This window comes from Perkinsus marinus (assembly GCF_000006405.1).
Source record: "Perkinsus marinus ATCC 50983 genomic scaffold scf_1104296957170, whole genome shotgun sequence".
Classification (NCBI taxonomy): domain Eukaryota; phylum Perkinsozoa; order Perkinsida; family Perkinsidae; genus Perkinsus; species Perkinsus marinus.
The window spans coordinates 34,636-60,383 of NW_003207229.1; the positions used below are offsets into that span (position 1 = coordinate 34,636).

At 47.2% G+C, this 25,748-nt stretch overlaps 7 protein-coding genes and 1 non-coding gene across 8 annotated transcripts; 5 read left to right on the forward strand and 3 right to left on the reverse strand.

The window, feature by feature from the left end:
- Positions 1-729: 729 nt before the first annotated feature.
- On the reverse strand, positions 730-6,268 carry Pmar_PMAR003974 (hypothetical protein; the record flags this gene model as incomplete). The annotated part of the gene is made up of 19 exons (XM_002774890.1): positions 6,072-6,268; positions 5,854-5,904; positions 5,619-5,763; positions 5,208-5,332; positions 5,083-5,161; positions 4,425-4,597; positions 4,233-4,379; positions 3,927-3,969; positions 3,428-3,504; positions 3,165-3,377; positions 2,359-2,520; positions 1,991-2,101; positions 1,862-1,934; positions 1,473-1,621; positions 1,339-1,425; positions 1,185-1,290; positions 970-1,139; positions 841-924; positions 730-798 (listed from the first exon to the last, which is right to left on the reverse strand). The coding sequence occupies exons 1-19, from the start codon at positions 6,258-6,260 to the stop codon at positions 730-732; spliced, it is 2,253 nt and encodes a 750-aa protein (XP_002774936.1). The 5' UTR covers positions 6,261-6,268.
- Positions 6,269-7,825: 1,557 nt separating this feature from the next.
- Pmar_PMAR003975 lies at positions 7,826-7,897 on the forward strand. Its single transcript has one exon. It is a non-coding gene; the product is annotated as a tRNA-His (tRNA).
- Positions 7,898-8,992: 1,095 nt separating this feature from the next.
- On the reverse strand, positions 8,993-9,961 carry Pmar_PMAR003976 (hypothetical protein; the record flags this gene model as incomplete). The annotated part of the gene is made up of 5 exons (XM_002774891.1): positions 8,993-9,137; positions 9,443-9,569; positions 9,616-9,734; positions 9,782-9,873; positions 9,959-9,961. The coding sequence occupies 5 exons, from the start codon at positions 9,959-9,961 to the stop codon at positions 8,993-8,995; spliced, it is 486 nt and encodes a 161-aa protein (XP_002774937.1).
- A 3,021-nt stretch (positions 9,962-12,982) lies between these two features.
- On the forward strand, positions 12,983-14,363 carry Pmar_PMAR003977 (Glutathione S-transferase A, putative; the record flags this gene model as incomplete). The annotated part of the gene is made up of 7 exons (XM_002774892.1): positions 12,983-13,108; positions 13,155-13,289; positions 13,336-13,482; positions 13,719-13,865; positions 13,917-14,023; positions 14,075-14,128; positions 14,243-14,363. 7 exons carry the CDS (start codon positions 12,983-12,985, stop codon positions 14,361-14,363), a joined length of 837 nt encoding a protein of 278 aa, XP_002774938.1.
- A 1,126-nt stretch (positions 14,364-15,489) lies between these two features.
- Pmar_PMAR003978 (Glutathione S-transferase A, putative) lies at positions 15,490-16,648 on the forward strand. Its single transcript, XM_002774893.1, has 6 exons — positions 15,490-15,617; positions 15,663-15,809; positions 15,858-16,004; positions 16,056-16,162; positions 16,245-16,298; positions 16,520-16,648. The coding sequence occupies exons 1-6, from the start codon at positions 15,519-15,521 to the stop codon at positions 16,635-16,637; spliced, it is 672 nt and encodes a 223-aa protein (XP_002774939.1). The 5' UTR covers positions 15,490-15,518; the 3' UTR covers positions 16,638-16,648.
- Positions 16,649-18,761: 2,113 nt separating this feature from the next.
- On the reverse strand, positions 18,762-19,562 carry Pmar_PMAR003979 (hypothetical protein; the record flags this gene model as incomplete). Its single annotated transcript, XM_002774894.1, has 1 exon — positions 18,762-19,562. One exon carries the CDS (start codon positions 19,560-19,562, stop codon positions 18,762-18,764), a length of 801 nt encoding a protein of 266 aa, XP_002774940.1.
- Positions 19,563-20,595: 1,033 nt separating this feature from the next.
- Pmar_PMAR003980 (DNAJ, putative) lies at positions 20,596-22,418 on the forward strand (the record flags this gene model as incomplete). Its single annotated transcript, XM_002774895.1, has 9 exons — positions 20,596-20,704; positions 20,762-20,872; positions 21,114-21,190; positions 21,244-21,348; positions 21,400-21,571; positions 21,622-21,707; positions 21,788-21,914; positions 21,965-22,087; positions 22,192-22,418. The coding sequence occupies exons 1-9, from the start codon at positions 20,617-20,619 to the stop codon at positions 22,416-22,418; spliced, it is 1,116 nt and encodes a 371-aa protein (XP_002774941.1). The 5' UTR covers positions 20,596-20,616.
- Positions 22,419-25,214: 2,796 nt separating this feature from the next.
- Positions 25,215-25,579, forward strand: Pmar_PMAR003981 (hypothetical protein; the record flags this gene model as incomplete). The annotated part of the gene is made up of 2 exons (XM_002774896.1): positions 25,215-25,313; positions 25,361-25,579. 2 exons carry the CDS (start codon positions 25,215-25,217, stop codon positions 25,577-25,579), a joined length of 318 nt encoding a protein of 105 aa, XP_002774942.1.
- Positions 25,580-25,748: the final 169 nt, after the last annotated feature.

Sequence of the window (25,748 nt, forward strand, 5' to 3'; positions counted from 1 at the left end):
AAGCCGCTGTAGCCAAGGGTAGCATTTATCGTGACGTAGTCAACGAGGCATCGATAGCAGCAACAGTCATTCGAGACGTTCGTGTTCACTGTCAAGTACATCTCACCCGGTAGCGGGGAAGTGGAGAAGAATCGAACTAACTCGCGTTGGGTTGCGCATCATCGCTTCTATAGGACGCTCGATGGCTTAGAGCAGCTTGAAGGAGACTAACTAGGTTCGTTTGTCGTTCGTGATGTGATCCACGACAATGTAGCCTTTTGGTGATGTGGAATGTATGAACCATACGGTTGTCCTCTATATCACTCTTGTCACCCTATGGCTCTGCATTCCTCCTATAGTGAGTTCGGTTATTTCCCAGGAAAGTGGGGTGACACTATGTGTTACCACCAACACTGGAACATGCTGGTCAGCGATTCTACTCCATTCAATCCGATTGAATTCGTCGATATGCTTGTTTTGCCGAGTAGTTCACAAAATCCCATATCATTTCCAATGTCGCGACATATCCTTCTTACACCACCATAATGGTCCTCCAGCAACTCTTTCGTCGCAACGAAACTGCTGATCGTTGGTCGCTGTCTCCGCATTAGTTAATGCTTCCTCCTTGCGATATGTTATTCTCGATTTCATGATTGTCTTGACAACCCTCGTCACGCTTTCAAATAACACTAGCAACCCAAATCCTCAATGATAACAGCATTCGAAACAACATCTGGTACATACGCTTCTCTACTCTCGATGTTGGTGTTCAGGAACCTCTCCTCGGGAAAGCATTCCGATTAGCTTCCCCGATAGTATCTGATCACCGACTTCTATTCCCGAGCTGATTTCTCTTCTCACCTTCAACAGAATCAAGAGTAAAACGAGAACAAGGACAAGCACTGTGAGTTGAACAGTTGGGGGCTCGGGCCAACCGCGAGGAATCTGATGAGATTACTAATCATCCCAAGAAATGTTGCATTCTGCTACTTTGATAAATGGACATTCGAATTGAAAGACGGCTCCAATAAATCGATGGTCCCGACTCGCACTCAAAGCATACATTCCGCATCGGCAACAGTCCATCACGTACGCTAGGAAGGCAACCCCCACGCCCACCACCGAAGCCGTCACATGAGGTGCAGGTACGACCGCTGACCCTACACAGAACGACCCATTGAGTTCAACAACAAGATCGTCCCCACCTCCTTTTTCCATCCCCTGTAGCTCTTCCTCGTCCGGGGATTTTCCTATACTATCTGCAGTCCACGGATTGTTCTCAAGTAACATGTCCATCACTCGAGCTTCCAACTACCACAAACGCCCATTCTAGCAGCATTCGCAAGAAGCTAATCTCACCTCAGGATCAGCAAATTGGTCTAAGGGATTCACCTCCCAAGGAAACACGACTGGCGGCCGTTTAGACAGATTTTCCAACCGCTCGAGCTGAGCGAAGACACCAGATAGGATTGGTCTCTCAAGTGGGAGCTTACGGCCAGAGGATAATCCTTGTAATTGAAAACGTCCATCATCGCTAGCTCATACATGCACTGGTAGTCTCCGAGGACATCAGCTCCATAAGTTGCCCACTTGTACGCAATCTCATCAGCACCCTCCTCATCTGAGCCTCGATATTTGCTAACTAAATACAATACTACATGGGGACAATCCTAAGTCTTTCAACGTCAATTCGATCCCTTCTCTAGTCAAATTTGCACAGAAAATAAATATAAACTCTCCCGAGTTGTCGACTCGGCGAACAACCATACCGTCGGTAGGGTGGGTGTTGTCGGTATGATACCGACAACACCGTGCTAACGGTATGATAACAAACAAATATCACGAACATGCGTGCTAAACTACGCGCTGCTCGAGCCCTTACTTAAAGCCCTCACACTATAAGCATCATAGGACCCCAGAGCAGCCCTCATCCTATAGGTCTCCGAGAGAAGCTTCTGATGATGACCAAACCCTTCTTCTCGTCGCCAAAGACGAGCAGTTAGCCCTTCACTCTGCACCAGTCGGGAACAGTCTGCAGTCCATTGACAGTATTCACTCTCAGGATGATAGACCGCGTAACGACCTGAATGCAGCGATCCTTAAGTCCACCTAGGTTTACCACCTACAGTGGTGATGAGCTCGACATCCATCAACACATGCAAACTCTCCATCAACAACTCTGGCATACCCCTCGGGGTCGTCGTGAGAGCAGTACCATCCACGTTCAGGACTTAGGCTGAGCACCTTGAAACAGCTTTCGATCACGACGTTGACGATATTCGTGCGAAAAATGGTATCGAAACTCTCACCCAACACTGGCTTCCACGTACTCGAAAATGCTCTCTATTTCAAAGTGCGTTCCACAAGCTCGAGCCTTACATCACTAGGAGCGTCCACACCCACCTGCCAGCCCACTGCCTCCACAGGAAGGCCCCTCTCCTCAACCAATCGAGCTGCATTAACATGACCAGACTTGAGTCCCATTTCCGAGCCGAACAAGGCAGCCAGGAGTCTAATATCACTCGACGTATGTGTGTGCGACTAGAAAAACATACATGACCACCACCAACATCCGATATACTATAAATGCATGCTCCTCACAAAAGCTGTTCCAGAGAGGTGCTCATTGACGTCAGAATAGCAGACATATTCGCATGATTTCTCCCAAACCACGGGTACCCAATTGGTACGAAATCATGAGATAAACTTTGGAGGGTGGTAAATTTTCAGAATGATGGAGTTTCACGACCCGTTTTACGTGAAGTGGCGTAAAACTCGGTGAAGAACGCGATATTCGCGGTGATATGCAGTAGTCGTAAAATATGTTTTTCACTAGTGTTTTTCATATCACTAGGGTGAAACTCCAATATTTATAAGCTTATATTTCTTTATAATTTTCATGTAGATCATAAAAATATGGCAATTCCGAATCTATGAGTGTTTCCGTGCGGAGCGTTTCCTACGGTGAGAAACAATGGAACAGTTTCTCCTGGCTTTAGAAAAGAATAACCAAACCTCGAGTCACTCAAGTCTCCAATACGGCAATGTACAAAACATAAGCAACCAAAGATCACTCCGTTACGAAGGATTTGAATGCGTGCCCAATGGAATCTTTACGCACTATAAAGATTTTCCAATACCAACAACATCTCGATACCCAGTCTGTCACTATAAAGTCAACTTACAATTCCGTCCAATATCCGCAGTGTCCGGTGATAGCGCTTAATCACCGCTAGTAGCCGCTCCAGAGCATCGGCGCAGTCCATAGTAGTAGTCCCCTCAGGACTCGCCACGGTTTCCAGTGCTGGTCTTAGCTTTTCCAATACTATATTATATCGTAGCTGCTGCAGGGACGCATGCACCTCTGCGGGGCCTTCTTCCATGTCATCCAAGGACGACTAAAAGGAACGATTAATCTTCACAGCAAGATGCAACTATGTCCACATACCACTCCTCCGGCAACTCCCGCTGCGATACTCTCCTCATCAGAGAGGAATGCCGTGAGCTCGTCGATCTGCTCCTGAGCTGACCAAGCCATACTTCGGTCAATTCAACATTACTTCGATTTTCATACATTTGGAGTTTCACCCTAGTGATATGAAAAAAACATTTCCCGACTACTGCATATCACCGCGAATATCGTCGCGTTTTTCACCGAGTATCACGCCACTTCGCGTAAAACGGGTGAAATTCCATCGAATTCATTTCACCATACACCCGGGTGTGAAAATTTGCACATGCTCGACGACGTGTGATTGTGACACTATAAAAAATTTTCAGGAAATTTTTTTGGGAAGTTTTGCCGAGCCTTTTTATCCGTACGAGGTCGGGTAGAAGTGTATAGAAATTAAAAAGGATTTCCCAAAATTTCCTCAGAATTCGCACTAACACGTAGTTATCCACACTGCCATACCCTACCCCCCACGCCCCCAAGGCACGATACTTACTAAGGTAGCCTTCTAGAGTAGACCACTGATTATGTGGTAGTAACTGATACGACCAGTGTTGAAATACATGTTCGCTTCCCTCAACTCAGCGAACTAGTTTCCTCACAACTTTATATCAGAATTCTGGTAGAAAGGTACAGAAACCAACGAGAATTACCCAAAATCTCCTCGAAATTTCCATATTGTCTACTAACATGTAGTTGACCATCTTCATATTATGAAAATTTTGAGGAGATTTGGGGTAGTTCTTATTGGAAAATATTATTTTCCCACTCTACATACATGAGTATCACTAATGAGTACTACCTCCAACCACGAGTAGTACATAGACACGTCATCGTCCGGAGCCGGCTTCCCAGGACGGAGATAGAGGGAACGAGCATCAGCATCATTGAGAACTCTAAGGCGATCCCAACCGATATTGCCCATTACTGCTTCCGCGATGGGATATGCCTAAGTCGACCCATCCCCCCTCTCCAAAGGGGTATGTCACTTAACCATCCTAGCGATCTCCATACAGGTCTCCTCATCATTTTCCACCGGTACAGATTCACCACGTAGCACAGCTTCAACGGCCGGGGGCCGCATGGCTGCCAGCGAGACTGTAGAGGCCGACTCATTCTGGTATCCAAGCTGGTATGACGATATCAAGGCCAGGGCGCCCAGGGAACCTATGCAGTGAACAAATATCTTAGGTTGTCAACATAAGGATACGGATGAGGTCCGTTGGAGGAACATATGTTCACTTTTCTCAGCTGAGCGCAGGAGGCGTACATACAATTTCGGGTGGAAATACACAGCAACCAACAAAAATTCTTCAAAATTTTCTCAGGATTTTCATTTCATCACCAACACATGTACAGAGTGCCTCAAATAAAACACGATATTGCATGAAACTCAAATTCAAAGATACCATTAGAAAGTGCTCACCAAGATCTCTCTCACTAGAAAATTCGTTGAATTCTGCAAGTTACATACAATAGCACATTTTTTTCCGAGGGCAGCGTGTAGTTGACCATGTGCATATTTTTCTAATGAGGTCCCTCACAAGTGCGAAATTTATGTACTTCTACTTGACTACTGTACTACCCCACTACGACACTTTTGTAAAAAAAAATCGACTACGACACTGCAATTACCCCAACTCCTGTACTACATCCCATCGCCGCGCCCTTGCGATAGAGCCTCATTGCTGGTGGCAGCTCATGCCTTGGTTGTGTATTCCCTCCTAGATTCTGAGACACTATAATAATTGTAGTTTCCAAGAGGTCCTCATATAACCTCCACGAGGACTAGGATCCGCTGTATGTGCTCAGCTGATATCAGAGCCTCCCCAGTGTTCCCATCGACGAGAACCCCAGTGGACAATATGAGACCGAGGATGGAGTAGCATGAACCAATCTGGTCTGATCATGAAGGCCAACTCTTATAGATACGATTCCTACGATACTCGGGACTATTGCTGGATTAGGATCCCGAGGTGCGCTAGGCTTAACGGCAACAGCAATGACCACGAGAGTAACCCGACGCGATAGCTCATATACGAGGCAGGTCTACTACTACTACTACTACTACTACTACTACTACTACTACTACTACCACTACCACTACTACTACTAGTACTACTACTACTACCACTACTACTACCACTACTACTACTACTACTACTACTACTACTACTACTACTACTACTTCCTCCCTTCCCTATAGCAGACATAATTTCATTGATAACACTGCCAACCCTTTCTCGAGTTGTCTCCCATCCAGGGTTCTCTCTAAAAAGATGCCCGAATGCTCTACCACAGAGATCCGCATGCTCATGACGACTCAAGGGGGCCTAAGGAAAACGTCATACGTTCAAACGAATATGATGCCGATTGAGACCCCAACGCCTCGCGAGGTTCACACTAGAGCTAGAGACTACTACATCTCCTCTCAGCACGGTAGGATCCACTTGATTCTCCAGCTCCCGAAGAGTCTGATCGAGAGCACCACACTGATAAAACTAGGGGTTAATATCCAATCTATGGCCGTTACGAGACTATTCACATAAAACTCCTCATCGTGTGGTGAGAAGTGATCAGCAATGGATGTGATAGAGATTCTATCCAAACAGAATTGGCATCTCCGAGCGAACACTGTTACCAATTCCAAGTCTCCTGGTGGTATTTCGGCGTTATCCACGACAGCACCATCCGGCAGTCTATACTGACCACCCGATAGCATAGGCGTCACAACCCATGGGTCTTGGCCAAGGTCATCGATCACACCCTCCTCCTCCAGAGTAGCCGCAACCCCTATTATGAGGAGTGCTGCTCGCACGCTACCCAGCATACGATGATAAAAATGACTGCACTGGGTCTATGTTCATCGTGAATTGTATTAACCCCAGCACTAGACTGCTCACTCAGGAACACAAGACTAGCTATAATACTTAATCATTATATCTATGCTCTGTTGAAGTTTCAGCTCAAAACTCTCATTAGTTTACGAGAAACGCAGACTTTTTGAATTTGCCTAAGAAAAAAATACACTCCTTATATGAGGACATGGAGGGCATCATCTGAATCCATGAGTATAGTGACCAGTGTAGAAAAATATGTACATGGTCAACTACATGTATTGGTGATAATATGGAAACTCTGGAAGATTTTTTTGGGAAATTCTCATTGGTTTCTGTACACTTCTACCCAAATTTGTATGTAAATTTATACAACTAGCGAGGTCAGGTGAGAAAAGCGAAGATATATTCCAACACTGATGGTGACACCGATGGGAACATGATTGATGGGTAACCTCAGCTGAATGAAAATTGAGTGAGAGACCAGTCCAACGGCAACGTGCTATGAGCGCTTGAGAATTCCAGCTCTGGTGGTGACACACTAAGGTAGACATGAGATCCCTCCGGGTCTAGTGAGCGTGGAGTGAGGAGACACCAATAGAAGCGGATGGCAAGGCTATACAAGTACGATAATTTCTCTATAAACCTTCACGACGCTCAATACTAGCACGCGTACAATTCGCAAGGGTCGCGATCTAATACGGGTAGGGTCGAAAGTATACTCGACGGCTATGAGCTGAGACGTCCCCTACTTCACACACCGGATTGCTATCTGCTGGTTTATGGGCACATCCAAACTTGTTTGATAAGGATCCAATAACGTGATACGCTAGCACCAGAATTCCCCCGCCTACCTCAATGCGGCCGAAGTCCTCACCCAAAGCTTCTTATGTGGGGTAACTATTCTCGGTTGGGGCGAAGCGTGCTCTACCAAAGCCGTGCCCAAGAGATAATGACGATGCCGACTTGCAAAGGACGAATGCTTGACAACTGGCCCTGCCATGGCCGCTACGGCGTATCTTAGGAATGTTTGAAAATTTTAGTGAAGCTTAGAGTACAGCTGAAAATTGTGCACGGTTCATCAGCAACAGTGTGACATAGAGCAGATTATTCCAACATTCCCACAATGGCAAGAAGCTCTCGTTTATTGGCGAGCAGCCAAGCCCTTCCGTTTAGATCTGCTTAACAAGTGAGAAGGCGCGCATTAGGTCGAGCCTTAAACAAATTCAGGGGTCCTCCTCCCATTTCAGACGTCATTGAAAGTCACTGATCTCCTCTGGATACAGGCTGGGGTCAATTTCCTAATAACATGGTAGTATGAAGCCACCAGGAGGTACAATTGAAGTAGTTTATTGTTAGTTATCGAACCCACTCAGGCCCACTTGCTCAGCCCAGCCGACTGAATCTATGCCCCCCATCCTCGACAACATCAGAAGTTTCACTCTAACGGTTCACAGACGGGCGTCAAACGGATATATATGTAAACGTGGAGCACTCGAGTTAGACATTAGCTGTGCTCTGTGCACGCACGAACATGTCAGCAGAAACTTCACAGTAAGTCGCTATCGTCTAGTGGTTAGGACGTCACGTTGTGGCCGTGACAACCCCGGTTCAAATCCGGGTAGTGACTACTTTTCTCCCATCTATTTTACGTATTAGCCTCCTCGGCCTCTCTTCCAAAGCACCCCTCCAACCAATCTGGAACTCCCCACATACACCATCATCCTCACAGTACCCATGTACGAGCCCCACTTATCGAAACTGACGCCTCTAACCCGTATCTACCACATAGGCACTCTAACCCTGCCTATCACCAGTTTGCACCATGAGGAACCTTCATCACGCTGCTGGTTGTATCAAACAACTTGTATGGTCCCATGCTCAACAGTGAGACGTCACCATCGACGATGATGACCAACCACCGCACACCAACAGTGTTCTACACGATGAACAATTCGACTGACTCAAAAACTCTGTCCCCAAGTTAGAGGCAACAGCTCAACTCTGTCCGTCCCGACTAACACAACTACCAGACCGGCAACTCACTGCAACGGAGTGTTCATTCCTGAATGGATTCGTTCCCAAGGGCCGACAGAACAATACTGGGCTCAAATATGAGAGTAGCGTAATAAACCCAACCCCGAGATTGTGTAATTCTCACAGACCTCCACTCGTTTCCCTAGTACTCTGTATTCGACGTACCGGGTATTCTACCGCTACCCGGTTTCGTACCAGTTATACCGACAAACCGATCCCGGCAGCATCTACAGACGATCATCTACATAATTCCCATGGCGGGCTCTAGCATCGCTCGCTCATACTGGGGTTTATTGAGCATACTACTAGTAGTGATATTACTGATGTTATTTACTAAGAGAGTACTGATGGTCATAGGTGTCATTCATATACTCATCCGAGTATCCGTTTGCATCAGGGCACTGAGCCGGACTCCTCCGATGTGGACACTCTATGACACTACGAGAAGCCGCAACCGCATCCCGATAGTGATCAGTACTCCCGACTGATTCCGGCTCATCCATAAACACAAGTTAGCTCATCGACATGTGTGAAAACGATGTGAAATTGAGTCTCGAAAAGAGTCCAGATAATCAAAAGTTGGCTGTCCGATGATCGCGCAAGATGGTTCTTTTTCGAGGAGAAAATCCGGGAAGATAATCGATGAAATCGGTATATGAAATCCATGTTACATCAATTCATAATACTACTAATACTGAGTATGCCACTCCTCGTAGAACTCCTTCTGCTCATGCGAACCGTCATAACTGAATACACGTTTACGCTCAGGGATATCGGGCATCACTTGTACGATGCCATCCGACGAAGAAGACCTTCCACGTCGGCTGAGCTCTCTGAAAAACAAAGGGAAAAGCAACTGGCATTATCACGCCATTCAAAAATTCAACCCTGGCCGATTGGGACAACTCTTTAATCGAGGCGCGTATGGATCCTTCGCGACGATCCCGGAAAAATATGGTATTCAACAATAAATAGGATCAACTTCCCATGAATTCATACTAATTAGTCTGAGTACACTCAAAGTTATCGTCTCTGGACCCTCATTTCCCATGTCGGAATTTCTCTCAGATTCGACGCAGACGTCGAGAATTTCACCCTAAACTCTCTAAAGAGCGTCGCTTTCTATCGCCCAACCCACTTGAGCTGACTAGGCGGGGATTCGCCATAGGTTGGAGTGATGAACGCCTCAAGGGCCTCTTTCATTTCTTGTGTACCGTCCGTTGATCGGGCGATTATCTCGAAACTTTCCTGGAAATCGCCCTTACCTAATCCCATCGAGTTCCATCGCGTCCCGCAAGGTCAGCAAACTACCTGGGTTCTTCGAGTTCATGTATTCGCGGGTGCCCTTCAGAGCCGACACAACAGCGCTGTAGTCACCCGATACGCAACAACCACCTTTATCCGAGTCACACTTGATGTCAGGCACCGACCTAAGAATGAATCCAAGACTGAGTCCTGCGACTGCTATAGACCTCACCTGAGGAAGCCAGTCATTTCATCAATATTTTTACGCTGTTCTCGCCTGGGCACAGGGCCGACTTTCTTAGCTCTAACTTCAACAACAACGACCTGAAAACCATCTAGGGATGAAGAATGATCGAACTCAGTAGTGAATCGACGAATCAATCCGCAACGGTTGTTAATCTCAACTTACCATTGGCAAGAGGGTAAAGGACAACTTCTAAGGACCCTGGCCTTCACAAGGCGCTGTCACGAGAGATGTGCTGCAAATGCAGACAGAACTACTAGTGTTCTCGCTCGCCCTGATATCGAGAGGGGCAGCCCCTCAGGGGCCTTGGTCGACCTGGGGCGGTATGCGGATACTGATTCGAGAATCACAGGCACTGATTCAACTCACTATCTGATTTCCGATTTTGATTCAACTCACACCATGATTCACAAGTGTTGATTCAGATTCCGTATTCATGAGTAAGATTCATGATTCGTGAGTATGATTACTGATTCCAGATTCAGATTCAGGATTCGCGAGTACGATTCCTGATTCCTGATTTCGCTCAAGCGTTGATTTCGATTCTTGATTCAGAATCATGATTCCTGATTCAGAATCATACTCAGCCATTGATTCTGATTGTGAACCAATGAGTCAGAGTATTTACTCAACCCAGTGAGTAAGAATGATGATTCTAGATTTTTTCAACGTGATTGTGATTCAAAACTCATACTCGTGAGTATTTTACTCAACTCGAGAACGCCAAAGATTCAGAATCAGATTTTTACTCAGCGTGTGATTCCGAATCATACTCACGCCGTGAGTATCTCCATTTTTTCACGTTATTTTGCCTTGATTCGTACCGGGGGTCCGGACCCCCGGTACCAAACCCTGATTCTGATTCTCGACCTTGATTCACGACTTCAGCGCGCGCCACGGTAAACCTCCTCTGCTGCTTGCGATGGCTTAGGTGCTTAGAGCCGGGGGATAGGACCTCGGCTTTGATCAAGTGAAAGTGTATCCTTGACCAGTTGAGCTGTGAGATTATACAATATAAGACAGTACAAGGAGGTATAGCTATACTATAGCGCACGTAGTGCATACAGGGTATCAGTATAACCCTGCCCGGGAATAGAACCCCTGTTTCGAGCACGTGGAAGCACACCCTTAACCAGTTCAGCTATGGGATCACACGATACATAACGGTGGATGGAGGTTTAGCGCACGTAGTACATGCAACCACACGGTGTGAATTACGCATTCCTTAATTCAATCAAGTATTCATAAAAACAATAAATGCCCTTCATCGATCCTCTTGAGGGATTGTCGGATTCCGAGTGAACATCTTGAAGTACGGATGTGTACACGTGCGACAAAAGATCTTCTTTCACTATTTAGTCATTGTTATAGCGGAACGGGAAATGTTCATGAATTTGGGGCGAATTTACCAGATTCTACCCTCTCAAAGTGACATTTTCCTCCTTTCTTGAAAATGTCACTTTTGGATGTGGGGCGTAGCGACTATATTCTTCGTCTTGTCAAAAATGTCTGATCCAATCTCTGATTCCCTGATTCTCGAAAATACTCAGATTTAATGGAATCACCCGAAAAATCAGCCTCATGAGCAAGGCATATTGAGTAAGAGTATTAATCAGCCAAAAAATCAACGTTAGATTCGCGAATCAGCTCGGAGATTCACATATCATCGCGATGATCCTGATTTCTCGCTCCAGAGTAGAAAATCAGCGAATCAGGGGTTAATACTCACCATCTGATTTTTTCATCTGAGTAAATACTCTGACTCACCTGTTGCATCAGGATCCGCATACGGCCCCTGTTAGAACCCAAAAATGTAGAATTGAAACTGAAAAAGTCTGATGTGAAACTTTCAACTCCAATCTGTTATGTCGACGATGTCTGCCATCTCGTTCCTGTGCTCTTTGCACCGTTTTTTCGCAATGGTCGTTGAGAAATTTTGTATTCTATTACCTCAACTTAGTTAAGGTTACATGTGCATCACTGTGCCGCACGGTTCGTGCGGACTGCTGAAATTCCAATGACTGATACAGTTGTCTGCATACGGCAATACGGTTCACAACTACATATCCAAGAGACATCTTTCCTCTATTGTATTATTGCATTATCTTGGTTGGTAGGTTTTGATGACCGTGGCTGCCTCGCAACATCGTAGTGACTCGCATCGCAACATACCTGGTATGTTACGATGGGAAGAATGTCGCTCACACTGCATGGTCCATGCAGTGTGAGCGGCAAAGTCTCGTGTCCTAGAAGTTTTTGCTTGGCGGTCAGATAGATCCATCGCAACTTATAACAGCCTGTTACTGACGAGGCACTAGCCGCTATAGAGGTGTTAATGGGTTGTCGTATCGAGTAAGATGATGGTATTACTCCTTATGTGATGGGCGTTGGAGTTTTCTCAGCAGCAGCAGCAGCAGCTTGTTGTTGTTGTTGATGACTGCAGGAACAGTTGATAGAAGAACTACGAGTAGTGATATACTACGACTAGGCCCCAAAGAGGTCCATAAAACAGCGTTGGACAAATTGGTGGAAAAGAACGATAATTTCTATAATCATGGCAGACGTCACTTAGGCCGGTCCGGAAGGTACTAGTGCGTACGATGCTGTTTTCTGATGCTTGTCGACAATATGGTTTAGCATGCGGATCATTTTGGACTCCTCCGTAAGCATGAGGTGGATGGTGATAGGTGAAGGTATCTCCTAGAGTTTATCGCTGCATGAAATCCCTCAGCATTGTATGTCCAAACTGTTTGCCCACGGCAAGGTTTATCGGTCTGAACATATGGTCGTGCAGAGGTTAATTTCGTGGCGCGTGACGTCTCTCCTATCCGAGGAGTCTAGCTAAAGTCGCGCGGCGGAGCAAAGCAAATTCATAAACTGTTACAGCAATGACTGGTGAAATGCGGTAGCACTTCGCATCGCCAACGGTGATGTGATGATGACGAACAATCTCGTTACTTTACTTTTGATATACCATAAACGATCTCACGAGCCATCAGTTCATTTCTCCGTTTTTTATTCGACCCATTCTGAATTCATGTGGCTGCTAAAGTCCATTATTGGTTGGCGTTGTGCTCCTCTCGTTTTATACAGAGATGTTACCAAGGGCACTCCGCGTTGTTGAGTTGATAAGTCCGCTGTTACATTGGCCCGGAGATGGATTACTCCCCGGTTCAGGGTTATATCGTTATGGGTTCAAGTTACTCAGGATCACGCCGAACTAGGAGCTCGAGTGGCAAGGAACATGAAGACCTCGCACGGTGGAGAAAGAACTCCCAGGAGGTCCATCGACGTGACAGTATTGAGGCAGCCAAAGTAAGTCTGTGCCGTCTGGACTCTTGAGAACCGTCATTGCTTCCAGACACCAGCGCTGTTCCGAGATATACGGAGTAGCAACGATCGAGTCGTCTTGTACACTACGGATGGTGTATCTCCCAATGGCTTTAGAGTTGACCTTACTCTTAGGGAGAAAAGCGTTATATTTAACAAAAAGATGGTAGAGCTCATGAGAGATAGTTCCTTAATGTGACGAGATTGTTCAGATTGATGAAACTAATGGTGAACATAGGACTCCCGAGTACACTACTATCAACCCACGGCAGAGAACTCCAACCCTTATTCACGATGATATAATCATCACGGAGAGCTGTGCGGCTATGCAGTACGTCGACGCGGTCTTCAACAGAGACGTAAGGTTACATCGACTACTAGGGGCGGTGTGAGAAAACGTGCACGTAGTCAACTTCATGTGTAGGTGACGTTTGTGGAAAATCTGAGGAAAATCGAGGAAATTGTCATTGGTTTCTGTATGCTTTTACCCGAATTTGTATGTAGACTTGTATAATTAGTGAGGAAACTCCTGAGGGAAGCGAACATATATTCTCCCAACACCGACTGGGGGCCTTCATGACAGGCTGTTGAGCAGATACGATTGCAACCAAAGGATCCTGTTCGACTGGCCAAGTGCTTGCAGTACATTCACGAGTTTGAATGCAATCTTGATCCTAAGAACGTCGCCCATAAGGTGCTCCAGCAGCGAATGGGCAGAGACCAACTTACAGAGGAAATAGAAGTAGGAATGTCCGGTTGTTGCGATCGACTATTAGCATTGACTTGGATGCAGGCTTTGGAAGCGGAGCTTGTTATATGGGACGGCTATTTGAAGGATAAGGAGTACCTTGTTGATGACTTCAGTCTCGCGGACATCGCGGTGTTCCCTTTGATCGCGCAGTGAGGAAGCGTCCTTTTGATAATCATGGTAGATATGTCTATGACTTTTAGGTTGACTGAATGCTTCGGCTTGGACCTCGCCGACTATCCTAATCTACGGCGATGGTGAGTGCGTTCTTTAACGGAAATCTGTGAGCATAGTACATAGTATGTTCTCGCGGTAGAGGGAGAGTTTCTTTTCGAATGGCGCATACAGGCACACGTCTTTCGATGATTCAGGTACTCTAATATGAGAGATCGGCCTTCACTCGAAGAGCATCCTTTCTTCGCAGCTTGTGCCAAGATTGACACACTTCATGGCATCACCTCTGCTCAACGCATGGTGCTCGCCAGACAATGATAATCTACGATTTTCTATGAGCTTTTATCATCGTGCCAACATTTCAGAAGAGGCGTATCGCACTTTAACCAGCGTGTCTGCGTTTCTACAGTGGGCTGGTGGGTCCACCGTCGAGATGACGTAATCTTAACTCGTCACACGAAGAACAATCAGCCAAGAAACTAAAGGACAGTTCCGACCCACAGTTTACTCGAGGAGCACATGTATTTGGAGGCATGGTTAAAGCCAGAGGCATTATCTCATATGATGTGATTGATGACAATACTGAATGCTCTCGCAAATTTATGGCGTATTTGATATGTATTGGCGATCTTGACGGTGCCTGCAGTCGCTCTGACATCACTACTGCAGCTAACTATACCTAGGCAACTCACCTACACTATATCTAACCACCTAAACTGAAGTTCACATTGATGCGCCTTTAGAGTAACTCAGCTAAGGACACCATGCCGAGCATGGGTTCATAACTGTCCTGAATTTCAAGACAAACAAATGGGAGCTCAGCTAGTGGGAACTTTAACTAGAATTGCGGCGAATCCCAGTAATGGCGAGTTTTATCGCTAACCAGTGCAAATGGGCCTTCGATTTAAGTGACTTTCGATCATGAGAATCTACCACAGAGCTTTGATCTTGTCCTTTTTGGGAGGTCCGGTGGCTCTGGAGGACAGTTCACTGTATTGGGACATGTGCATGCGTATACACAGTGAAAACCGGTGTCTGTAACAACCGAATGCCGTCGATCCTCTACAGTCCGGATTTGAATGTCATGAGTTGTATCGACCTTCGATTCCAGGTGCGCGATATACGCTCGGACCCATATTGCGCCTCCACACGGTGTGGTTGTCGTGCGCCTCTGTTCTCACTTGACAACTTGTCACGCTACCGTTCGTTGGCTCAGACGAAAGCGATAGCTTGCATGCCCCAGACGCATCCGCGTAACTTTGTTGAGTCAAATCCCGTCCTCTACCAGATTGTTGACCTGTCCACTTCTTTACTGTGCCACAATTGCTAATCCCACATACTGCATGTGATATGTGACATGCACGCAGGAATTTCCTGCCAGGAAATATATAGGAACTGGAGAATACCCGCGTATCTTCGGTTCTTCTTATCATCCTTTCATAGAATACCGTTCGGAACAATTGTCTTTTCTTGATGAGCCAACTCACATTGTTCACTTACTCTCCATCTAACAACTGCATGAGAGTCGAAATAGTCCTCAAGGAGAAAAAACTGCCGTATGAGAGGAAAGAAGTAGCTTGGCCAGAGAACGTCCGATGATGGTCATGCTCTCATCAGGTCGACATCTTCAAGGGGGAACAGAAAACTCCCCAGCTCTTGGCCATGAACCCACGAGGCACAGTACCTTGCTTAACGCATGGCTCTCTCGTGCTACGTGATAGCATGGCGGCTCTACAGTATCTGGACATGGCCTTTCCCGATCAAGTATGCGCCCCAGGCTTCAGCACTCGTCCTGGGTCTATCCGAGCTTAGGTTCCGTTGACGCCTCACTCACCAGCTGAGATGGCTGCGTGCATTCAATATATTCATGAGTTCGAGCAAAGTTTTAATCCCAAGAATGTCGCTTACCAAGTCTTCTTCCAAGGGCAGAAGAAAGAGCAACTTGGAGCCGAAATTGAGGTCGACACTCTTTGCTCGTACCTGCCGCACCTGTTAATGTTTGTCCCTCAGGCTCTTAGCAAGGAAGTTGCTATCTGGGACGGCTATCTCGAGGGGAAGGAATACCTTGTTGGTAACTTCACATTGGCTGACATCGCGGTCTTCCCTCTTGTTGCCCAGTGAGAAGCTTTCTAACTCAAACTAAACGACTCCTTTCCCTAGAGCCTGTTATTTAGCTGGAGCGCTCTCCGTTTACTTCAGGTTACATCTGTGGCTCGGGCTCAATTTGGATAAGTATCCCAACATGAAAAAATGGTGCGCCCGGGCACTCTCTTCGACTTGCATATTCGAGTTGAAACTATCCCTTCGTAGATTTATGTCAATTTGACATTGGCGAATGTTAAAACGTTACGCTGGAGTCTTAGAGTTGGATAGTCTGGCACTCTTTCATTTGAGTGAATGCAAACTGTATACCCACCATGGATAATGATGGGAGTTCATAGCGGCATATCTAGGTCGTTTGTAGTTGGTTCCAGGTACTTCAAAATGAAGGAGCGTCACTCCGTGAAAGATCACCCCTATTTCGAATGCGCCGAGAAGGTAGATCAGATCTTTGGAACCATAGCCAAGGACAGAGCAGTTCTTAAGGACTGATTTTTGGTTGACAATTCAGTTGCGGTGAAGTCTAGCTAATGATCACATATCTCTCGTGGTGCAACTCTGGATTTCAACAGAATTTTTTACTGGTAGCTAGTTGTTTTCGATCGGCTTCGCGCTGAACGATAGCCCTGTGTCGTGTTTGTCAAATATTCCTCTCTCGGCCACTAGCACATTGTTGTGTCTGAGAAGTGTACCGATCTCGCGAATATAACACTACTGTCTGCTTCTGTTCATATTCAGTGTCAATGTGTTGTATCATCCGGCATTGGTAGTATGATAAGTGATTGTAAGCCAAACTTCGATCGCTGATTACTACGAAATAAAGTGACTTACGAATAAAGGAAGCAAAAGTGGTACAACGACTCCTCCTCTCGACGAGATTCATATTTCCTCCGGTATGAATGAGCCCTTGAAAGAGTAGTTCATCAGCAGAATTCTTCATGGGTCCTTCAATTGGGCGATACACTCGAGTTCGACACCAGGTCGAGAGAACAGGTCCAGGGGAATGTTGAGGATGTACAGGCTGTCCCTATGCTGGAGACCGAGAAATCCCTCAGTACATCTAATTACATTGGGAGGGGCACCTATGCCACTACACCAAGATGTGCCTTAGTACGATCAACTGAATGGGAAGGGGCACCTATGCCACTACACCAAGATATGCCTTAGTACGATCAATTAAATGGGAAGGGGCACCTATGCCACTACACCAAGATTTGCCTTAGTACGATCAACTGAATGGGAAGGGGCACCTATGCCACTACACCAAGATATGCCCCAGTACGATCAATTAAATGGAAAGGGGTACCTATGCCACTACACCAAGATATGCCTTAGTACGATCAATTTCAAGACATGCCTTAGAGCCATCAACTACATTGAGAAGGGCACCTATGCCGCCGCCTGAAGATGTGCCTCAATACGATCGATTATATTGAGAGGGGCACCTATGCCGCCGCCTGAAGATATGCCTCAATACGATCGATTACATTGAGAGGGGCACCTATGCCGCCGCCTGAAGATATGCCTTAATACGATCGATTACGTTTAGAGGGGCACCTATGCCGCCGCCTGAACATATGCCTTAATACGATCGATTACGTTTAGAGGGGCACCTATGCCGCCTGAAGATATGCCTTAATACGATCGATTACGTTTAGAGGGGCACCTATGCCGCCGCCTGGAGATGTGCCTTAATACGATCGATTACATCGGGAAGGGTAGCTGGGATTGGAAATTGCGGGTATCAATTTCACTGTTCGTGGAGCCGGTTCCGCTGAAAGCAGATGGATTCGATGGTTCTGTTCATGAACAAGATGCTTGAAAAGTGCAGATGAAAAACACAACAGTTCGGGTCGGTAAAGCAAACGTGACAGCTGGCAGATCCCTCTAATTCATGGTTTCAATTGTCTGGTACTTTTTCCATAAAGCTGTTAAGACTCGTACACAGCTCAACCGCGCCTCGCCAGCCCATCCAGTTGAGAACAGATAACGGAACGTATCTTCACCAGCCCAGTATACTAAAATTATAATCAAGGTCAGAGTGAGGTAACTCACCCGCCCGGATCTACACACGAGACGACCTTCAATGATGTACCATCGGCTTCTCTGGCGAGAGGCTCTATGACCCATCCACCGAGATGTTGGTGGGCCCTAGTATGCCCTTCCTTGACGGATATGTTGAACCTAGACTCACTTGGTGCTCTGCTGACATTTAGACAGGGATAACTCGTCAGAATTCGTTGAATAAGTCCATCAAGGAATGAGTTCTCTCCCAGTTGATTAGGATTTTTTACGCTCAGCCTTGCACTGGAAAAGCCACGCCAAGTAACGAGATCACGAACTGGTGAATTCAATTGTTCGTCTATTTCACGCAGCTTACGCATCTGTTCCCTCGCTACTGAAGGCTATGATACTCCTGTCGTCCTGCTCGTGGCATGTCCGAAACTGCAGAACCTTTCAGCAGTGTTTGTGTTTCGTATTAATACGGAACTGTGACACCTCTCTTGCACTGACAGTGAACGGCACACCCGCATAGGTGCATCTGACCAGCTCCAAAGACCCCTGTTGAAGGAGGTCTCCTCGGACACTTATCACCTACATCTGCATGCATACCACTCAAGTAGCTAGGACAGGGAGCACCTCCGATCCCGTGCACTGGGAGTTCCACTCCTCTTCACTTCTCATGGACATGACTTCGCGGACCCTATTCCAGCGTTGACCACGGAAGTGCACCGTTATTCGCCACTGCGACAGGGCCTTCTCACCGGCCTTGGCGCTTCCCACCGTCAATGAGCGTTTCTCGACATAGACGTAATGCGGTTGGTTTTGGATATGTACAAATTCGAAGCCGTTAGGATTCGCCTCCGTACCCTCAGGTAGTGCGAGAACTTCCAAAACTCTCTCAACTAGTGCCGAGCCTTTTGGAGCGTCCAAGTGCTCGTTAACCCGTTCAATGAGAGGTGGAACGGTCTCCCGCTCATCCATGGGTTTTTCGATACGTTGATGGGTAGATGCGCGCATCCCCATTCGACGGAAGATAAGGATGAGTAAGGTTGATACAGTGCAGAAGAGTCCCAAGCGGAACAGAGGATAACCGCAAGCGAATATCCTTATCTCGACAAGTTGATCAACTATGGCCAGCATTTCGAGGACTTCCCACGAATAACGGGAGGCCAACATACCGGAAGCAACCGAGCTGACTGCCACCACAGTCAACGAGATACCAGCGGTTACGATCAAAGGACTGTACAGCGCTGCTGACTGATCGAGGGGTTTCGGAGAAGTCTCCTCGGCCACTGTTTCAACTGCTCTTCTAGTTCCTCTGGAGATGGAGGACGCGGCCTGATCGAATTCCAGTTGTTCGTCATTGACGAAGGTTTCTGCGCACCATCGGCCCAAGCCGATCAGCATAGACATTGGGTCTACAACTAAGGAACTGCTCCTCAAGGCGTACCTTAAAAATAGGAATCCCCAACGCTCCTCACTTGAGGAACGCGTCCTATAACATTACATTAATAAGAAACCTTAGGTAGTCCAACTTCACGCCTCACAACGTGGGGCGTGATGACCGCGATGTGTGCGTTGTGTTCCGTGGGCGCGCGCTACAATTTATGGCGCGTGACCCGTACGATGAGCGTCTTAATGATGGACAGTCGAGACTGGAGTGAGGGCTTCCTTAGTTTGGAGAGCCTCCAGCGAAGCATACCTCAATTGTATATGTGGCGGGAGGACCCCCGATGCCTCTAGGCTAGAGGACATGCAAGGACGGTTAGCAGAGATGCTTATTGATGGCTTGATGATTGCCGGATGTCTTGTCTGTGACAGGCTCGGAAATGATGCTGAGAGATACGGAGAGGGTCGGGTAGCCCCATGTCGTCATCACAAGTGCAACATTACTACGACCCTAACAATGTTAGGGTACTATTTCGTGCTCAAGGTATCTCGGCAAGGTCTCTTAGAGGTTGCTACTCTGGACAGAGAACTTCTCTCAGAAATCAGCTGATGTGCGCTATGTATTTATGCCACGGCCGCTCAACTGCTTACACGTCTGTCGAGTGGCTATCATCATCTCCATGACAGGCCACAAGTCCTTGGGCAGCTTTTCACTGATTCTTTCAAAACTTGGGAGCAGGGCTGTGACGTAATCAAGTTTATGGAAGACCTATGCATCAGGCACATCATGACTCGAATAGAGAGTGAAGTGCGCCCTATTAGATATTGTGATTCTATACCAGACGATCTGGAACTCAGGGTCGGCACTTGGTGGGAAACTGCAGAAATGTCGCACGGCGGCACCTTTTCAACTACCAACACGCGAGAACTGCTGCGCGCGGGCATGTGCAATAACGGCTTTCACAGCTTTACTGCATCGATTTTTGTAGTAAAAGGCGCCGAAAAGTTTTCATATTCTGAGCGTGTTGGGTTATTCACTTGGTTTAGGAGCAATCGCAGGAGCTCATTGGTCACCCCGATGGCTAATTTTTTTCTGCACGCTCTCATCCTCGGTCCTCTAGTGAGATATTTAACTTCACCAGCCAGGAATTGGTCCCAAAGGACAGGTAGAAAGGCAACGCGTCGACAGGTGTTGCCGACCTCACCCTGTTTGGTGTGATCAGGGATGGCGTTGGCAGTAGCGGTGCTAGCGTTGGTTGCAATGAATGAGATACAAAGGCCAGAGGAGAACTGCTACGAGCTGCTCGGTCTGGATCCGGCCGGAACAATCACTAGTAGTAGACTCGTGTGGTCGTCGGCACTTGAAGAGGCGTGTTGAGATACTCTGTTGGAGCTTTGCAATCGGATGATGATCATTCCAAATCGTTGCAACTATCGTCGAAGTTGAGGGTTATGTGATATAACTCGTACCACACCTCCGAATCCTCAGCGTGCACCATAGGGGTCATTTGTATGTGACGAGAGCCATCGTGTCGCGGTTTTTGGTCTCGTTATGGAAGAGTCTCTTCCTTTCAGAGGGGGACATGTCAAGAGCTTACCGGCAAGCATCGTTGCAATATCATCCGGACCGAAATCCGACCCCGGAGGGTGAGGTAAGCTCTCTCAATATGTAGCGGTGCCATCGTTGTTGTCGTCGTGGTGTCAGGCTATGTTTATGAAGATTGCACAGTGTCAGGAGCTGCTCTCGGACCCACAGAGAAGGAGGATATATGACAGATTTGGTGCTGTTTCTAACGAGCAAATGGCCGCGGTAGGACCCCCGTGTGGAATTCATCAGCACTAGCATAGTGTTGTCATTCAGATGGACGAAAGCCTTTACACGATGATGGCGTCGGTGTCGATGATCAAGTATTTTATTGAGTTCATATTGGGCCTTCTTTTCACCGCTACCTCTGATCTCAATGCAGCACGCTATTGGATAACACTGTATCTCCTTTTCACATTCACTTGTGAGATCCTGATGAAGTTCATAGGTGAGTCGTCGTTACGATTTGAGAAAGGAGTGGTATGAAACGCTTTGTAGGTTACGGTGGTATGTTCTCCTTTGTACCTGTGTTGGGAAGCTTTCGAACTTTTGAGAAGGTGGAGGCACTCAAGGACTTGTTTCCGGTAGTTCCCCACTTATTACCATTCTCTAATACCACACTCTGCGCACATCCTGGCATGGTAAACTCCAAGGTTTGATTCAGGCGATACTCTCTGGCAGCATATTGTTATCGAGAGCTCTCTATGTGGACAGGAAAAGAGGAATGCAATATGTCTTGGCTCATGTGGTGAAATCAAACAACGACATGGCTGTGTATGTGAAAGCACGAGGTTAGTCAATTGTGCTACCGCGGTGTCGTTGGACAAAGCATCGATCTTAGCTGACGACCCACTCAAGGGTGGGAAGAGCACAGTGCCTGATGCAGCTGCAAAGACTATGATGGGCGGTCACAATGTGGAGATCGCCAGTATGCTAGAACCAGCAGATGGCCATCAACCTAAGAGTAACATGGAGTTGACATAATCGTCTTTTAGGCGGTGGAATTGAATCATCATCTCGGCTTTTTGGATGCTTGTTAGTGTGTTGATTAAGGAATTAATTTCTCAGATACTCAACCGTTTATGGACCACACTGTCGTGTCTGGTAAGGAGACCCAACCCCATAGCGAGCAAGAGCAATCGTCTGAAGGACCGCAGATGGGGATCCGGCAGGCCCAACCACCGAGTACCTTTCAGAGGATACTCAACTTCATTTTCTGGCTTTATGTTGTTAATCAAGTCGTCATTCTTGTGAAGAGCCTATTCGGAACAGGGGCGCCTCCAGAAGGTCCCTAAATAGGTTTCGATCATACTACTGTTGGTTCTGTTGAGTTGGCATCAATCAACGTAATGATGATGAGGAGCCAACAAGAAAGTGCCAATGGTTCCTCACTGAGTGCAACTTATGACGGTCCTCTTGATCTACCGCCAAGTAGAGAGCTCGCTTGACTGTCAGCATGACTAACTTAAGTTGGAGGAAGAGATTTATTGCTAGTCATAGTCCGTCGTATAGACTATGTAATGTTCCGATTTCTATAGTGGTGTGTATTCAAACGGTGTGGCATTCCCCTGCTGAACACTGGTCTTCTCGCTATTATGACTTCTTGCGTTGGAACTCTTTGTCAATATCAGTTTCGAGGGTGACTACTACAAAAGCAATATTTTCCTATCGATCACTACATCGGAATCCAATCACGGTAGCACTACCAGCTCTGGTATGTGGTCAGTAATGTTGCTGAGGCGTTGCTTGTATTATCATCCCAGGAAAAACGCTCTATTGTTAGTGTGTACACTCACCATTCAGTTGACTATAATCAGCAAACACTGTGAAAGTATGGCAGAAACCCCGGCCCATACTCCTCCTCGTTGGGTGACTGAAATCATCAACGGACGACTTCACACTGAAGAAATGAAGATAACCCAACACGTGGTCAGAGAGTGTGTGCAGTGCCGATTTAGGGTAATTTAGACATCCCTACAAGGGCCTTGTATGAGGCATACATATTCAGCCGTGCAAGTATAGCAACTCCCTTGCTGCGGAAGGTGTAGACTCATTCGTGAGCTCCGTCGAGAGAGCCGTTCAACGATACGAGCCCTATCCCAACAGCATTAGTGAATGCTTGGTGAAAGAAGCGAAGCTGAGATCACGACGAGAATACAACTGGGCAAACTAGAGCATCTAGAGCCATTGGACTAGAGCCGCTGGATTCAGTTACTCCAACGTTTGTGTGTATGGGGATCAGAGGCCATACCTGAGGTAGATAGAAAGAAAATGAAGGTATGGTCAACCAGGCTCACCTTTTCATTGAAAGGCAGCAGCAATAAGCTTTCAGAGTGGTCCTTGAGCCAGGATCCTAATGCAGAACGACTTGAACTATCAGGCGTGGAGGCCTGAAGACGAACAAGACTGTTTTGAAATGGTACATTGTAGCCGAGCCTGGGGTGACGCAGAGCTTCTCTACATGGCCACTGGCATGCTGCTTCTGTTGTCGCTTCCTCCTCTGATAGTGCCCTTGTGTTCATAATGTAGTGCCTACCTGGAGTGAGAACGTTGATATGCCGTATAGAGCAGTGACCCTAGGGGAAGTACAAAAGGCTCAAGCAAAGCTACAGAAGGCACTTCTCTCTGCGGCCAAGGGTAGAAGACTCAGCAGAATGGTAACCAAGAAAGCTTAGCTAGCATTGTTACGGAAGGTGGCAGATGCAACCTGTACTAGAGAACAACGAAAATCTGGAAAGTTCCTTGGAAAAACAAGAGTCAGACATTCTGAAGGAAATCGAACGGGTGATGACAAATCTGCGGAATGAACAGACACGCTTGGGGGAGGAAAGGAAATCATTGAAAGAAGAGAGGAGGGCCACTGTTTTCGAGAGGAGGAGTGAGCGAATACCATCAGGCGATGAGAACGTGTTGGTCTCAGCCTTGCAAGCCTTTGCAGTGCAAGCGGAGGAGTTGAAGGGAAAACTTAGGGTGAGCTGCTGTAGCTCACTGCTTGTGGATGCCTCAATATGCATGGTCAGAGCACAGTGCGCACACTACAGCGAAATAACGACCAAGAGAGGCACACTTCAGAGCTTCGGCCGGGGATAGCTGGCTTGCAGGCTGCCATCCCTCCCTTGCCGAGTGCATCAGTACTCCATCCAGCAGATAGAGATCAAGCTGTGGAGATGCTGAGTAGAACAACTAAAGAGCTCGAGAAAGTGGGTCGTCCAGGAGAGCAATGCCTATGTCACTCGCTAGGTAACAGACGAGCGAGATCTGGCTCTATCAGAGGCTCGAATGTTGAAGGTGGAACTGGACAAGCGCGAACAGAAGGTGAGCTGGTGCATTATCATCATCATCGACCATGAGTACAGCGCCAGTAGCAGATACACTCTCTCACTGAACGATGCGGAGATCTTCAGCACGACGACGCTCAGGAAGAGGTATGGTCTCTCAACGCTATTGAATGGGATCGCTAACTCCAGCTGCGACGCTTGCGGGAGAAAGTAGCCCTCCTTGAGGAGTCTGCTACTCTGAAGGAAGACGTTGGTATGTTGCCGGCAACTACAGCTCCTCTAATCTCTGCAGAGTTTCCACCGGTAGTGTTTGTCGACCCAGTAAGGATTCCGTCAACTTGCAACCATTCGAGGCACTCATCCCTGCAGGTTTTACCCTCTCTATCAAGCTCGCTGACGACTACACCAAGGAGTGAGCAACTCTACGAAGACTCTATGAACAAGTGCTCCCTTCCTCAGACGGCGATAACGAAGAAGAGGATGATGACCGAGGGACACTCGAGAGGCTCATAGATGCACTTACTGGTCGAGGAGAGGACGAGACCGAGACAGAACGTAGAGGTTTCTCATCACCATTCACGGACTGAACGTGGCGGTCAGATGTGCTGCATTCTCTGGAGCATGTCGTTGAACGGCTGAGTCAAAGGTGCCGAGTACTCGAGGCTGCTGTAGTTGATGCCAAACAAGAGCTCAAGTGGTGGCGAACTGGTGGTGGTACCGCCACTTTCAATGAGTAAGATCCTCGTAACGTGTAGGGATGAGGGATGAATCATCGTGTCCATCAACCCTCTTCTCAGAGCCTATGCGAAGGTGATGGCTGAAAATGAGCGTCATCTGCGGCTCGAGGGACAGAGGCATTCGAAAGAGAAGTCCGACTTGCGGCACAGCCTCGCACAGAAAGAGAACAAGAGGGTAGGCTTTCGAACTGAAGTAGGTCCGGTATCAGTTCAGCAGTGTAGGCCCGCTACGAGGAGCTTTGGCGGAGGTCACTGAGGTTACTGCTAGACAATAAGAAGGACTATTTGCTCGGCCTCTACTTCCACGCTTGGAGTAAATATGCTTCATCACAAAACGGCGATAGGGAGATAGGAAGACTCAATGCCGTTGTGTTCAGTCAAAGTCGGAAAGGTGAGAGCTGGACTGTTGAGGATACTGCTCGCATTCACCGTGCTCCGTGACTGTAGATAAGCAAAGTTTCCAGACGCCAAAGATTCTCATTCAACAATGCCGATCCTTGCAAGACGAGAACGAATCGCTTCGACAGCGAGTGAATGAGGTGACGCTGTAGCTGCTCCCGCCTTCATCTCCAATTAGCAGCAATCTCTTTATCAGGTCGAGGAAGAGCTC